General features: G+C 47.4%; 1 protein-coding gene across 2 annotated transcripts in view; it reads left to right on the top strand.

The window, feature by feature from the left end:
• The window catches only part of CDK5RAP2 (CDK5 regulatory subunit associated protein 2), a 206,328-nt gene that overhangs the window by 10,535 nt on the left and 179,740 nt on the right, over nt 1–16,053 (top strand). For both annotated transcript variants that reach the window (XM_075560408.1, XM_075560407.1), the window contains exons 2-3: nt 4,702–4,769; nt 9,566–9,633. In XM_075560408.1, coding sequence (XP_075416523.1) covers nt 4,702–4,769; nt 9,566–9,633 — 136 coding nt within the window. The remainder of the gene's footprint in view (nt 1–4,701; nt 4,770–9,565; nt 9,634–16,053) is intronic.

Raw genomic sequence — 16,053 nt, 5'->3', positions numbered from 1 at the left:
TATCTTATTTAGACAGACTTGTGGAGATAATAACATGCACAAAAACAAGACAGAGCAAAACCAAGCAACAATATACAACAAACCAACAACAACAACAAACCAATGACAAAAAATAAAACACAAGAAAGAAAGGCTTGTAGTTAGTTCAAGGATCGTTTCTTGGCCTTTAGGAGTGTTTTCCAGTCCAGTCTGTTGGGGCACCACGCCCTGACCCCAAAGTCCACCTTGAGCATTCCCTGGGGACTCTGTTGCTCTATTCCCTTGCTGTTCTGTTGCACCCTCTTAGTGTTTTGTCTCGGTGTGGCGGCATCAGATCGGGCGCAATTCCCACACTGTCTCCAGTGTCCCCTGTAGGGCTATGCGTCAGTGAGGGATGTCGTGTCTCATAATGGGGCTGGCCATGTGGTCCTCTCTGTGGACTGGCTGCTCTAATCGGGGACATGGTCCTCACAGTGTGGTGGTCCAGGATGTCCTCCACTCTCTCCTCTTCCCCTTTCATCTGCTCCCATGTGCTCCGATCAGATATGTTCCTCTCCCAGAGCTTTAGATTCAATCTTTTGAAATAAATTCTTCTAGGGGGAGGGACAGGTGTCCACATAGTAGTTGGGTTTGGGGCTGACCCCTATTAAACCTTTTAATAATGAATTTTGTCAGTGAGTTCTGTGTAGCCATCACAATGTATATTAGGACCCTGAGAGATGAAGTAGAGAAATAAAGCTGAGTATAGGGTAGAACTGCCCCTGTGGGTTTCCAGGACTGAAACTCCATCCAGGAGTAGAGACAGTCTCCACAGTGGCATCAGAGGAAAGAATTAGAGACCAGGGTGGAAGAGAGGTTAAGAGCAGTGGGTTGAAATCAGGCCAGCTTGCTTTCTGTTTTCTTGTTTTAGCTTATTAACTTTTGTGGACCTCTGTGACCCCATCTAAAAAATGACAAAACTTTAAAATGCCAGCTACTTAATTCGGGAGAGAGGCTGCCACCGCTGCTCTGAGCATGGGACTGGATGTAAAGTAGACATGATTATTAACTCTGTTTTAGTCAAGGAAACTTGAAATTCAAAACATCTAGAGTACTTGCTCACGGTCACAAATGTATATAAGAGGCAAAGCCAAGACGTTAGTGGACGGACATCTGTTGGGCAGCTTTGCTACTGCTCTTTATTTTGCACCAGAGGAAATGCACACTGCCACATGCCTGTCGCTCAGGAGGGGCTTCGGGCAGCCCAGAAATCAGGGCTCTGCAAAGGGCTCTGCAGCTGGGCTCTGGTCCGAAGCTGACCACTCATGCCTAGCATTTCCCTTCCTCTCTCTGGGCCTCAGTCTCCCCGTCAGTGCATGATACAACTATATCTAAGCCCTCTCTGCTACTGTGCTTTTGGATTTGAGTGGAACTCCGGGAGGCCCTGTAGGGTTAAGAGTGAGTGGCCGGAGCCGGAGGAGCTACTTATGGGCACCCTCCAGCGCAGTTAGAGTTGTCCTAGAGTTGCCTAGGACAGGGATGGATGGCACTGCTCAAGTGGGAGTTAAAATCCCAGTGGAAATTTGGCAAGTCTTAGACTTTATAAGGTGACCAGATTGTAACATTGCTAAAGCTGGACACCATTGATAAAACTCATATCCTGGCGAAATAGCCACACGGCAGCTGAACACCATATACCCTAGCTTGTTGTGCCTGCTTTCCAAAAATCGGGACTTTTTTAAAACGCCGCGGGACACGGGCAAAATTGTTAAAAATCAGGACAGTCCTGCCAAAAGTGGGACGTCTGATATTATTTTTTAAGAGTTAGGATGCCATGTGTGAGTTTTCCAGACGTCAGTATTTGTCTGCTGGAAGTTTGTCTTCAGACCAAGCCCCTTGGCCTTGCCCTCCAGCTAGTCCCGCGTGATTGACCTTGCCTTGAGTTGTGGGCGGGCCCTGTTAGCCAGTGGGAGTCCTTTAGCGCTAGGGGTGGCGAGAACCCCACACTGCGCACTCGGAGCCCCGATTTAGGCTGTGAGTTTTGCCAGTAACCTGACGTGAGACAGAAGGGTCTCTGGACCTCCTTTAACCTTTTACAAAAGGTTGTGAGTGTTTGAACTGGCTTTTTAATTTCCAATCCAGTAAAGAAAATGGACTTTGTTGAATGCTTTTTTGTCAGAAAATTGAGGGTCATATAAAATGAAAAAGGCAAACGTGTCTCATGTCCCCATGAAGATAATTTTTAGTATTTTACGCATCTTTGCCTTGTTTGTGTTTCTAGCCCCCTGATTCCAGGGAGGATTCGAGGTGACTTTAGTGCCTGTGTTTCACATCCCCACATAGGTTTTGCATGTGCGACTTCAAGTTTTCAGTCATTTTTGTAGCGGGGACATTTGACTTACCATCCCCCTCATGTTGGAATTTGACGATCTTTTCAGTGTTTTGATTTGCCCTGATCTTGAGGGCCCATTTCAATTCCAGAGTTATATGATCAGGCAACATTGTCCCGGGACAGAAGAAATTCCTGTTTGGAAGCACGGACAGAGCTTTTTATCAAATCGATAGCTTGGAGCAATGGGAGCAGTTATTGGGGGTTAGGAATAAAAGGGCTGGATTCTGGATTTGCTTCCACACGTAACTGCCGTGTGACCCGAGCGAACCCCTGACATTGTGTGGGTCTCCGTGCCTTCTTTTGAATGTGCCTGGACACTCAGGAAGTTGACATGAGCTCTTTCATGTTGGAAGGTGACAGTGGCAGTTTTCGGCTATCCGTGGAGCAGCCCAACCTGCGGAGTCCCTTGTTGGGCACTTTGTGTTGTGTCTGATTCCTAATGATTTTCTGGATTAGCGGAGGGTTCTCCCTCTACAGTGAAGGGAGGGAGGCTAGACGAGGTTAAATAACTTGTCTGTGCTTGGACAGAGCTTAAGCAGAGCTTCCAAGGGAGTATCTTTTGTAGCCATTCTGGTTTAGCTCTCTGTCATTGTCTCCAGACTCTCACTGAACCTATTTGTAGAATCGGCCAGCACAGCTTGATGCATCAGTGAATGCTTTGCTCGTCTCTGACTTTCGTAAAATGCCTGAGTTGGTGCCCGATTCCCAGAAGCCTAACCATTGGCTGTGATAAGCACAATATGGTAATAGTGATGACTCCGCACTAAGAGGTGCTATTTACTACGTGTGCCCTCTGTGCCAGATGTCTGCATACGCAAAATCATGTGATCTTTCTTACTGTTAGTTGCCATTCAGTTGATTCCAACTCGGGACCAGGTGTGTGCAGATTAGCACTGCGCTCCACAGGGCTTTCAAGCCCCTCTGAAGGAGATTTCCAGGCCTGTCTTCCTAGGTGCCTTTGCGTGGGCTAGAACGACTAACCTTTTAGCCAGCTTTACTGGTAGAAAGTGAGGTTCAGAAACATAGAGGAAAGAACTAAGAGGCAAAAGACATTTATAGAGGTATAAATATAGGCATGTATAAGTGTAAATATTTTCATATATAACAATAAGGATATAGGTCTATGGACATATATTTATACGTTAAGTATCAAGGCAGCGGATGGACCTTGGGCCTCTCTCTATTCAAGTCCTCCCTCAACACAGGAACACTTTGTTCTAATAACCTGCCATTCTGTGATGCTCACCTTCCTGAGATAATTGCTGAAGTAAAAATGGGTCCATAAGCAAATGTGGTGAAGAAAACTGATGGTGCCTATTAGAAGATATAGCATATGGGGTCTTATAGGCTTGAAGTTAAACAAGTGACTATCTAGCTCAGAAGCAACCAAACCCACAAAGAAGAAGCACACCAGCCTGTGTGATCACGAGGTATTGATGGGATCAAGGGTCAGGTATCCAAAGACCCAAAACAAATAATCATATCAATATGAACAAGGGGGTCAGAGTGGAGACCCAAAGTCCATCTAGACAATTGGACATCCCCTCACAGAAGGCTCACAAGGAAGGGACGAGCCAGCCAGGGTGTAGTATAGCACCAACGAGACATACAACATTCCTCTAGTTTTTAGTATTTACCTCCCCTCCCCCACTATCAAGACCCCAGTCTACCTTACCAATCGGCTAGACTGGGCAGAGCATGCACAGTGGTACAGTTAAGCTCTCGACACAGAGAGTCCAGGACAGATCAACCCATCGGGAACAATAATGGGAGTGTGACACCATGAGGGTAGGGGGAGAGGTGGGGAGAAGGCGAAAGGGGGAACCGATTGCAACGATTGATGTGTAACACTAACCCCCCCCAGGGGGCATGAACAATAGAAATGTGACTGAAGGGAGACAGTGGATGGTGTAAGATATGAGAATAATAATTTATAATTTATCAAGGGGTCACGGGGGTGGGGGAGGGAGGGGATAAAAGAGGAGCTGCTACCAAGGGCTCAAATAGAATGATTTATTTTTTTAAAATAAAAAGAAACATAACTCACTTGTGTCTGGCCCTGCCCTTGTATAGCTAGCCCACATATAGCACCCGGAACATCTGGTGTAGGTAGGGCTTGTTAAATGATCCTCCGAAGGTTCCTCAGCCACGGAGTGTTCCAGTTGGAACCCGGCCCCCAAGCTAAAACAACCCCAGAGCCTGAGTTTATCTGCATTGCGTGCCTCCCAGGTGAGTTCAGGTGTGAGCCCCTCGTTGCCAGGGGCCCGGTGCTTGCGCTGGGATGCTCAGGCAGTTTGAGCAGCGTCTGCTCCAACACGAGCTCATCTCTTACTGCACATGTTCTCTCCTAGTGGCCTTGTTCCCAATTTACCAGATGACCTGGATGGCGTCACCCCCGCTGCTGCTTTGGGAAATGGTGGTAAGTACACAGAACTGGGCATGCTCTTGGGTCAGAACAAGGGAAGTAGACACTAGACACCCAGTCTTTTTTTTTTTTCCTTTTTTTTGTGGTGAGTGTGTTAGTGAGTGGTGAGTGAGTGATAGCTACTCGAGTGGTGAATGAGGGATTGAGGAGTGAGTGAGTGAGTGGTGAGTGAGTGAGTGAGTCGTGAGTGAGTGAGTGAGTGGTCAGTGAGTGGTGAGTGTGTTAGTGAGTGGGTGAGTGAGTGAGTGGTGCTTGAGTGGTGAATGAGTGAGTTGTGGGTAAGTGATGTGTGAGTGAGAGGTGAGTGAGTTAGTTTTGAGTGAGTGAGCTAGTAAGTGGTGGATGAATGAGTAAGTGATGAGTGAATGTGCAGTGTCTGAGTGGTGAATGAGTGAGGGAGTGGTGAGTGGTCAGTGAGTGGTGAGTGAGTGAGTGAGTGGTAAGTGAGTGGTGAGTGGTAAGTGAGTGGTGAATGAGTGATTGAGTGAGTGGTAAGAGAGTAAGTGAGTGAGTGGTGAATGAGTGAGTGAGTGGTAAGTGAGTGGTGAGTGAGTGGTAAGTGAGTGGTGAGTGAGTGAGTGGTAAGTGAGTGGTGAGAGAGTGAGTGAGTGAGTGAGTGGGGTGTCGACCCCGAGTGTCTCGGAGGCCTGTGGCTGGAGCTCAGCCGAGCACCGAGTGGGTGCTCAGTAGGTTGTAGAAGTACGGATTTGTTCTCTGACGCTTTTCATACAGCCTGCACGCGAGGAGGAGTTGATTTGCTCCATACGCAAATACTTCATGATTTAATTTCTTGCTACCGAGTTATAGAGACTCACCTATTGTCTACCACACTGAAGGACTGTGGAGGTGGACGTTGCATTAGTGATGGGGTCCGACATGCAGTTTTGTCGCCCCACTGCCGGGGCCCTGGGGATCTGCTGTCTACTTCAGTGTGGGAAGGCTGTCCTGGCCACCTGCCATAGTCCGTCTGCCGGCCTCAGCCCAGCTTCCCCACGTGTGCCAGCCTGCCTTGTGGACTTCCTGCCTGGCAGTTTGAGTTTTGCTAAGCATTCGTCATAATTTTGGTTTTAGAAAAAAGTAAATGCCTTCCTAAATGTCTCTGTGGGAGTGCTAATAATTTCCCTTCTGGAACTCCTGAGAGAGATTTTGACTCGGTAGTCCCTCTCCAAAGTGATAACCAAACAAACTCAAGTCAAATCCTGCTTACAGTCGGCCCCATGGGGCAGAGGAGACGTACCTGTGTGGGTTTCCGAGAGTATCCATGTTTATGAGCGCAGTATCTGGAGCAGCTGGTGGGTTTGAACTACTGACCTTGTGGGTAGCGCCCAACCGAATAGCCCATTAAGCTACCAGGATCCTTCCCAAAGAGATAAAACCAAAAAAACGAAACTCACTGCCATCAAGTCAATGTTGACTCATAGTAACCCCCTGTGGGTTTCCGAGACTAACTATGGGGAGGGGAAACCCCAGTCTTTCTCCTGCAGAGCTGCTGGTGGTTTTGAACTGCTGACCATGCCGATCACAACCCAGTGCATAACCACTACACCCCTAGGGCTCCCATTTCTAAAGAGATAAGATATATGCAAAAAGATGTACTGTTTAGAGTAGGCAGGGTAAGTGTCACACATTTATATTTTTGAAGACCCTAACTTACGTACCCCCTTTAAGTTTTCCCTCAGAATCTCCTGACTTTTTCTTTAAACACAAAATCCAACAAGCCTGATTTCAATTTTCCATGCCCACAGTCAGGGAAGTGACAGGCCTACTCTTTAATTTAAGCACTGGTGAACAAATGGCTCTGGGCTAAGGGCTGAGAATTTAACCTTGGTTCCTGCCGTACAAGGTTATGGTTTAGCACAGAAGAGAGTTGAGCAAAGCGGATGGAACGATCAGTGTAATGAACGAGTGCACAAGTTTAAGGCTTTGTAAGAGGGAGTGGGAGAGAGATTTACTCAGTGCCTGTTGGCGGGAGGAGTGGGACGGAGGAGGTGGGCCGGGAAAGCGTTTCCTGAAACACTGATGCTGGAGCTGAGAATTGGAGTGAGTAGGATGCGCATAGGGGGGGGATAAGAGAGTCTCCCAGACAGAAGGGACAGAGCATGGCCTGTGTGAGGGGCAGGAAAGCAATCCTGTGTGCCCTTAGCGTGCCACTGCCCGGCTCCTGAGCCTTCCCCATGTGCACCGTTCACGGGGTCCCTGAATGGGCCCCGAATACCATGATCAGCCGCCCTCTGAATCTCTTCCTTTCTTCTCCTCCTTCACCTCCCTGGGACTTGCTTCTTGTTTCTTAAAAAAAAGAGAAAGAAAAACTTAAAAAAAGATTTCATTATTGAAAATACACACAGACAAACAGCACAATCCAACACCGTGTTCACAGTGACTTCGTTGGCATTGACGACATTCTTCCAGCTGTGCAGCCATTCTCCCCCTGCCTTGCCTCCCCGTGGACTTGAACTCACTGCCCTACGGTGCGGAGTAGTTGCCACTTTGATCCCGTACAGGTAGATCTTGAGAGAGCGTTGGGCTCAAGGTAGACATTGGTTATTAGGCAAGCTAAACCATTGTTTCAGTTTAGGAACACTTCGAGGGATAGTTTTGGATCAAGGTTTATAAATTAATTCAAGGCAATAGTTTTAGGGCTTCCTCAGATGCCACGGCTTTAGCGAGCTGCACTATCTGAGGATTTGGTGTTCTCTTGTACACTCCCCCTCCCTTTTGATCAGGATTGCTTTATAGACTCTTAGATCAAAATGGTCAGTAAGATGAGCAGCATTGTTCATGGAGGCGCTTAGCCACACTTCTCATGTGCTTCTCTTGATAACTCTCCCTCTTTCTCTGGGGCCCCTGGCGGATAGAGGCCAATTGGGCCGTGGAGGGCTGCTTGCTGCCCATTTCCTTCAGACGCTCCTCCGACTCCTCCCAGGCCCGTTTGTTTTGCGCTCTCCTAAAAGGAGCCTTGGCGATTTCATTCCATTTCATTTATGTCTTTGGGTTATTTTCAAAACATCTGGAATCAGACCACTTGGCACCTATTTATAATACTATCACCATGGTGCCTGCCATCGTCATCTCTGCCCCAGATTATCCAAGTTGTCCACTAGCTGGCCGTACTTCCATCCTAATCCCGTCCTGCGTGCTCTCGGAATGGCAGCAAGGGGAGCCTGTAGAAACTCAAGTTCGATCTTGTTTCTCCTTAGCTTGGGATCCCCAGTGGCTCCTGACAGTCCTTAGACAAGCCTACATGGTTTATACACAGTCTGGCTCCCAGTGCTTCTCTGGCCCCTGTCTTTTCCCCTCGCTTGACCAGAATCTCTAGCCCAGGGGTCCTCAACTTTCCTACTGCCGAGACCCTTTAATACAGTTCCACGTGTGGTGGTGACCTCCCAATCAAAACATTATTTTCATTGCTACTTCATAACTGCCATTTTGCTACTGTTAAGAATTGGGTAACCCTGGTGAAAGGGTCATTTGACCCCCAAAGGGGTCGTGACTCACAGGTTGAGAACAGCTGCCCTAGAGACTTGGCTCTACCTTTTGCAGTCTTTTCTCTCATGTCACCTTCTCAGGAACCCTTTCTTAAGCACTCATTTAACTTTGCAAACCTCACCCTAGTATTTCTTATGCTTACCCACTTATTTATATCCATAGCATGTATCACTTTCTAACATACGTAAAAAGGAGCCCCTGTAGCCGTGTCGGTTAGGCAGCAGGCTGCTTACTGTGAGGTCTTGGTTCAAAACCACTGTCTGTTTCAGTGGAGAAAGATGAGGCTATCTGTCCCCATAAATATCTTACAGTTGCGGGGATCCTATATAGGGTTGCTTTGAGTTGGAATTGACTCAATGGCAGGGGGCACCATACATAGTGGGCCTATGACTTTGGTTGTGGCCTGTCTCCTCCCTCAAGAATAGAGATTCCATTAAAACATTAAAAAATTTTTTTAACCACGTCTTGAATGGTGACTTGAAGAGACTGATACTGAAGCTTTATTTGTTAAAAGAATAAATTCTTTCACTCTTTACACACCTTTACTCCCCAAAGTGATAATGGTCTGTTTACGTCTCTGTCTTGCTCATTGGACAAGGCAAATCTCTTGAGTGGTGAACCAGCACCTTGTGCTTGGTGCAGAGCCCAGGTATGTCATAAATATTTGTTGATTTAAGGGGGCTGTGGAAAGCTTTGAATATTGATAGTGTCTCTAACCACTCGCAGGCAGAGATTGACAAGTCTGCTGGCCTAACCTGGCCTGGTTCCTGCTTGTAGAATAAAGTTTTATTGACACCCCTCTACTCTTATTTGTACATGAGCTGTCTATGACTGTGAGTGTCCTTCCAAAGCAGATTTGAATAGTTGTGGCAGGTCTGAGGCTTTGGGTCGAGCCTGCAGTGCCTGAGGTTCATATTGCCTGGCCTTTTAAGGCAAAGATCGCCAACCACTGCTCTTGAGTCGATTAGACACGCTTTGTTTTAATTACGGACACACAAAGCACATGGCGAGCAGGAAGGCAGGATGGAGCCGGCCCCTCACTTGGTCTCACGCCCAGCCCGTCCTCTGGGTTTGTCCTCTGACAGTGTAAATTGGTGTTCGTTTAAGTAATTTGTCAATATTTGAAATGTAGCACTTTAGAACTTTCCTTGGACTCCATTCTGTAAATCACAGGAGACAGAAAATCCAGCATGATTCAGGTGGGAAGTTGTTTGCTTTTTTAATTCCCTGGGCTCTTCCTTCGCAGCAATGTTGGGGGATTTGCCCATCCTGACGTTTTCCTGTGTCTTTTGACCCTTTTATAGTGCTCCCAACCGTCTCCGAAGAAACGGTGTCTCCCACCAGAGTGCGGAACATGAAGGACTTTGAAAATGTAAGTGACAATACCAGATTCTTGTCCCTAATAAATTGTGTCTGTCGTGCGGTCCAAGCAGGCCCAGGAGGAGCTGTATTTCTTGAGAAATGCCTCCGCTGAATAATACAGTGTTCGGGGGAGTGCTCGTCTAGTGGGATTCTGTGAGACTGTTACCCAGCCAGGCAGTCAGCCCTTTTAGAAGCGGGCCCCTCATGGGTTCTGACTGCATCACCGTTTCTAATCTTTGGGGAGCGTGGTGTGTTTCTTGTGTCTCAGTGGGGAGGTTGTTAACAGTTTCCGACAGTGGAGGATCGCTACCGTTTGCCTGCTGAGTGTAGGGCACGTTATGCATGGCTCTCATTTAATCCTGGCTGCAACTCTTGGAACTTCTTTATGTTTCCCCATTTCACAGAAAAGGACTCTTAGGTCTAGGAGAGACTTGTGTAAGGTCCTACAATACCCAAGTGGCAGAGCTAGGATTTGAGTCCAGGCCTTTAATGATTCCAGAGTCACTTTTCATCCCCCGCCATCGTGCTTCCTCCTGCATTTTGTGGGCTTCGCCTCAGCTGCCAGTGAGTGAAATGTGAGCCGCCTCGACCCTGTGCTGTGCAGTGATTGTGTGAGAATGCATTACTTGGTGATAGATGCGGCCTCCCAGCATCATGTCTGCCATTTGTTAACAGTGGAGGTTTGATGTCAAGTAGTAGGAAAATGAGGTTATTTTCGCAATTCCAATTCTCCTTAACAAGTTACCTGTTCAGCGCTTTCATTTATCATGGGAAAAATTAGACCCTTCCTCATTTGTAACCAAATGAAATCCATACTGTGCAAGACACAGGAGCTATTTCTCTGAGGGAAGGTGGAGGACAGAGAGCGAAGGACGGTGCACAATTGCATCTCTTTCTCCCCCACCTCCCCGTTGTCTTTCCAGAAGAGAGCGGGACTGTCTCTGGGTTTAATTTAGAATGCTCGTTACAGCTAATAGTCATCTGCAAACCACCAGTGACCAATTGAAGAAACGACTTGTCAGCTCTCTAATGGAAACAAGTAATTTCTGAGCTTTGAGTTGTTATATTTCAGCGGTACAACTCGATCTATGCTGTGGGGTCTGGGGCCTCAAACGAATGCGATTTGATTATTCTACATCGTGTATAATTAAACTGTGCTCTACTATTAAATGGTTGTTCCTGTTTTATCATAAGAGTAATAATAGCTACCACTGATTGAGCTCCGAGCTGGGCGTTTTTAAGTGTTACTTTCTTTGTAAACCTGATTTTAATATTAAAACAACTCCTCAAGGTATAGAGTGGTGTTGTTTCGTTTTTGAAGGCCATTTACAAAAATCATTTCTGGATGGAGAAAAGTGGAGAGAGTCTTAGAATTTTGGTTTCATGTTTTGTTGTCTCCCCTTTGACCTCAGGATTGAATCCGTTCATTCGAGGCGACTCTGACACTTGGAGAGGTGAAGGAGCAGAGAGCTCCTCTCAGCGGCGGTGGAGGCTGCCTGAGGGCCATAGAGGCTAGACTGTTTGCTTGCCCGCTGCTGGGTGACCTTGGGCTAGCCACTTAACCTCTCTGTGCTTGCCTCATTCCTAAAAGGGGGCTAGTAGCACTCTCTTCATAGAGCAGTGTGGCTCCAACTCAGAGCACCAGCATGAAACCCTGCCTGATCGTGCGCCGTCCTCACAGTTGTTGTGTTTGAGCTCATTGTTGCCGCCTTTGGGTCAGTCCTTCTCTTCCTCTTGCTGCTTGACCTTGCACTTTACCAAGCGTGAATGATGGTCCTTCCCCAGAACTGGTCTCCCGATACCTTATCCAGTTTGTGACACAGATGCTCGCCCTCCTCACTTCCAAGGAGCATTCTGGCCCTACCTCCTTCCAGACAGCTTTGCTTGTTCCTCCAGTAACCCACGGTGAGTTTAATACTCGTCACCAACTCCGTATTTCAGAGGCGAGTCACTGTCCAGCTCTCACGTGCGTACGAAGAGATTGAAAATACCATGGCTTTGGCCTGGCCCAGCTTGCTCCTCAGAGGGCTGCCATGAGGATCAAATGACTGAACAGGTGAAGCACATATGCATACCTAACACAGCGCACTCTGTGTGGGTGTGGGTTAGTGTTCTGTTTGTTGTTCTGATTCGTTTTCCTGCTCTCAAATGTGAGTCACGCTTCCTTTGCTCGGAGTGTGCCTCATGACCTAAGCTCACTTCTCTGGAAGGTGAGGGAGAGTCTTCCATGCCAGTGTCTTTTAGGATTTATGTTTTTCCTTTATGACTGTGGTCCTTTGGCTGCTGTTAGGTTTTTTTGGCCTTAATATTTTTTATTGTAGCATTTTCAAGAGCAAATCCTGTGGTTGAAATGGAAATGGCCGCAGCGTTCTCTGTGTCTTCCTTCCCGGGTCTTTGTAAGTCACAGACGTTTTTCATTTGGCTTGAGCTAAAAGGCATGATTTCTATGTGGAGGTAGTTGGGTCTTCCTGTGGAATGCTGATAGGAAATGCTCCTGGCATCTAATGCTAATGCTGGAGTCAGCTTGCATATTAAAGAGGGGCCAGAATGCTTGTGATTTCATGAGGAAACTCACAGTTCCTCGTATTCCAGTGTCAGATGACTGATAGCTGTATGCACGTTGGGAGTTGTATTTAGCTAGGGTTCAGCAAGACATAGGTCCCTCTGGCTTTGCTCAGAAAGTTTCTCCATCCATCCATATCATTTTCAAACGTAGGTCCCGGGCCAGGCTGTCTGTCTGTACTGCAATGGATGGATACCAGACAGTCTCGCCGTCAAGGAGGCTCAGAGTCTAGCTGGGGAGCTGGGTTGGGAAAATAATATATTGGCACTGTGAGAGCTCAGGAGGGACTCGGACTCTGACTCGGGGCATTCAGAGAAGGTGCTCATTGAGCAGTAGCCCCTGACTCCACCTTCCTTGAATCGTGTAAAGTTTTCAGTGTTCACCTAGGCTTTGGGCATGCATGTAGACTTCCCACCTCTTTATGGTAGAATAATATTCCATGTACGCAGAGAGCACGTTCTGTTTATCCATCCATGTATGAATTGACTGGTTGAGCGTGGAACATGCCAGGCATCAAAGGTTTTAAGTATAACTCACATGCAACGGTACTGTGCAGTAGGTTTTGTGGTCGTCAGTGGCTTCCTCTAGAAGGGAGTGGGAAAGTCCGTTAAGTTAGGTGTGAATAAAACAATTGTCTCATCCTGTCCCCACCGGGCTTTCTCTCCGTTCCAGTTCTTTGCTGTTCTTGTGGTATTCCTACCTTCCTGGCCTGCTGGCGTTTTTGTAAGGACCCTATTTCTAGTTCTTAAACTTCCTCGGTCTTGGCTCAAGCATTTGTTCAAATACGATCGGGTTGGTAAAGAGGCTTGTTCTCTGGCGTCTGTACTGTTGAGAATAGCCCCACTTGCCCATGCCCATTTGTATGGCTCGAAAGCTTTTAGAAGCACCATCGTGTACAGATGTGCCATGGCTTTAGGAATGCTCAGGATTGGGTTTTAGGCCTGATTCTGCCACCGACTCACCTGTAATCTTGGGTTAAGTCACTGATGGAGCTAATGCCATGTTCCTCTCAGACTTGTTATATAAGTTCTGGAATGGAAAGCACTTACCATGGTGCCTGGCACGTAGTGGGTACTCAATAAAGACTGTTTTTCTCCGCTAATCAGAAGATTCTGTCTTCTACAGTCAGGTGGCCCTCGGGTCTATTTTGTTTCTACTGACCCTTCTATGACGTTTCTGCAACCTTAGAATAACGGACTCCTTGACATAGCCCATGAGACCCTGCCCCATGTGATCTCACCCCCCTCCCTGGTCCTCCAAGCTCAGCGTGCACCCCTCTCCCCGTGCATGCGCTGCTCTGCTCTGCGGCTCTTCTCACAAGACGGCATGCACGCTCCTCCCTCTGCCTGCGACGGCCTTTCTTCCTCTCGTGAATAACCGGACCCCCAACCTTCATGTCAGCCTTCAAAGTGACCCTGTGGGAGAAGCCTGGCTGGCTGTAACTTACATAGCCAGGAACCCCCCATTACTCTCCCTTATCACGAGTACTCGGCACCCTGTCTTTTCCGTTGGGGATGTCATGACTCTTTGTACTTGTTTACCATCTGCTTCCTCTGCTGTGCCCTTGTACCCAGCTCTCACCTGGACTGGGGATGGGCACGTCATAAATAGGCATTTGAATGAGTCCATGACCTCTGTCAGATGGGGAACCTCTAAGTTTGGGAGATGTAATATTTATCACATAGGGTGGCCGGGAGGACTGAATAGTGTATGTTGGGACAATGCCTGGTGGGGGCTGCTGTGCTTATTGTTTAAAGTGATTTGAGATTGGGTGGCCAGAGGGAGAGAGAGCTTGTAACCAGGTAGATCCAGAATCCGGAGAGCATGTGGCATTTCGTGTTGAGTTTGAGGGTCCGGAGGGGCTAAGAAAGGGAAAAACAGGGATGTGCTATAATAAGGCAGCAAGGCCAGGGAGCAAGACCCATTTAGATGCAGACCCGGCCTGGGGCAGTGGGCGGGCTATGTCTGTGGCTGGCAGCGAGTGTTGCTGTTAGGTCTAGGTGTTCCTGCCTCTGCACACAGGCCTGGCAGCTCCAAGTGCCTGTCAGAGTCAATCATGTGCCATCAGGGTTGCCGTGTGGCTGCCCATGAAGTCTTTAGTCCAGGGGTCTGTCTGTGTAGTCCCATGACATCCCACTTACTGAGTGAGGTCTTACCTCTCTAAGTCTGGCCAGATGGCAGACTGGCCAGTATACTGCTTTACAGCCCGTTGAAAGTCCTTTGGAAAGAGATTTTTTGATAGTCATGAAAATAATATTACTTTCGACACCAATAATCCATTGGGGGAAATTTAACCTAAGGAAACAACCCAGTGGAAGGAGAAAACTCTGTATGGAAAAGGATTTGTGACTGCATAATCTGTGATTGGGAACAAGGGAAATGATGTTTTTCATGTATGATCCCTTCGACTTCTTGCAACAAGCTTGTGATGAAGACTTCGCAGCTGCAGCGGAAGCAAAGAGATTCGGAAGGTTAAATGACTTGCCCATAAGCTTGACGTGACAAAGAAATGGAAAGAAGGCCAAGTCTAACACAGTTAAGAAAATTGATCTTGTTGAGATTATCCACAGCCGCACGTGCATCAGTTCCTCGGTTTGTGCTTCTGCAGTGTAATAACCTTGATGCTTGCTGCGCGTCCGCCAGTGTCACCTTCTTTCTCATAGGCCTCCTCCGTCGTCAGCGCCAGCATGCTCCCCTCTGAGGTTCCTATGGAAATTCGAGTTGTTGCTGTCGATTCAGTCATACATAGGAAATTCTTATAAGAGCATACTGCTTGAGGCAGACTATTTTGCTAGTTAAGCTAAACCATTTTTTTTTAAGATGTCGGGATAGTTTTGGTTTAAGGTTTAAAGATTGTTGCCAACCCAAGCCACACCCGCTGCCATCGAGTCGGTGCTGAGTCAGAGCTCCCCACCAGGGCTCCACGATTACCGCGGCACAATCGTTTCAGGACTTCACCAGCTCCCAGGGCCCCAGAGAGTCTGCGTCCCGTGAGCGTTGCAAATCCCCCCTTTTAGGATTTAGGATTCTTTTATAGACTCTGAGATAACGATGTTCAGTAATGGGAGCTGGGTACCATCTAACTTTCTTTCGGTCTGATGACGCGAGGCAGTTGTCCATGGTGGCAAATAGCCGCACATTGCATTTCCCCCTCCTGTTCCTGACGCCCACTCCCCCTTTCCAGGCATAGAGTCTAATTATTGGGCCGTGGATGGCCACTTGAAAGCTTTTAAGATTCTGAGCATGATGCGCCGACCTGGGAGGCAGAACAGAAGCACCAACACACTTATGAGGCCAGTTACTGGGATGTGCCATGAAACCATGACCCTGAGCCTCCAAACCAAGGAGACAGATCCCATGAGCTGTTTGAACACGGGAGGGTTTTTACTCTGAAGCTTGAGGATTGTCCACCAGACATGCCAAATCCATAAATGCTCTTTGAGAAATAGTTAAATAATCGGCTGTGAATCAGTTTAGTAGAATTTCCTGCAGTCGTTTTAAGTGATAATTAACTGTAATTCTGTAGCAATATGAAAAATGCTTATGATATAATGCTAAATGAAAGCAATGAAATACAAATTCATTTATGTTTTAATTTTCAAAAGATTGTGTATTCATGAGCCAGGGCTGGGAAGACTCTTTTCAGGGCTGATTTCATAAAGTGCTTGTATTCCAAGTGTTGTTTGCAGTTCAAGTTTAACATTCTGTTCTTGAGACAGTGTTGTTTGTTTATAAATAGCTGTCTGCCTAGTAACGGTTCCTGAATGACTGGAGAGTATGGAAATCAGAAAGTACTTCCACCGCCCTCCTCTGTGGCAGGGTTGCCTTGCTTGCAGGCGTTGACTTGTGGACAGCAGGAGGTCATGG

The sequence above is a fragment of the Tenrec ecaudatus genome, chromosome 10 (genome assembly GCF_050624435.1).
Source record: "Tenrec ecaudatus isolate mTenEca1 chromosome 10, mTenEca1.hap1, whole genome shotgun sequence".
Lineage (NCBI taxonomy): Eukaryota > Metazoa > Chordata > Mammalia > Afrosoricida > Tenrecidae > Tenrec > Tenrec ecaudatus.
Note: the sequence above shows the minus strand (reverse complement) of the source record. Positions and strands in the feature narration are given on the sequence as shown.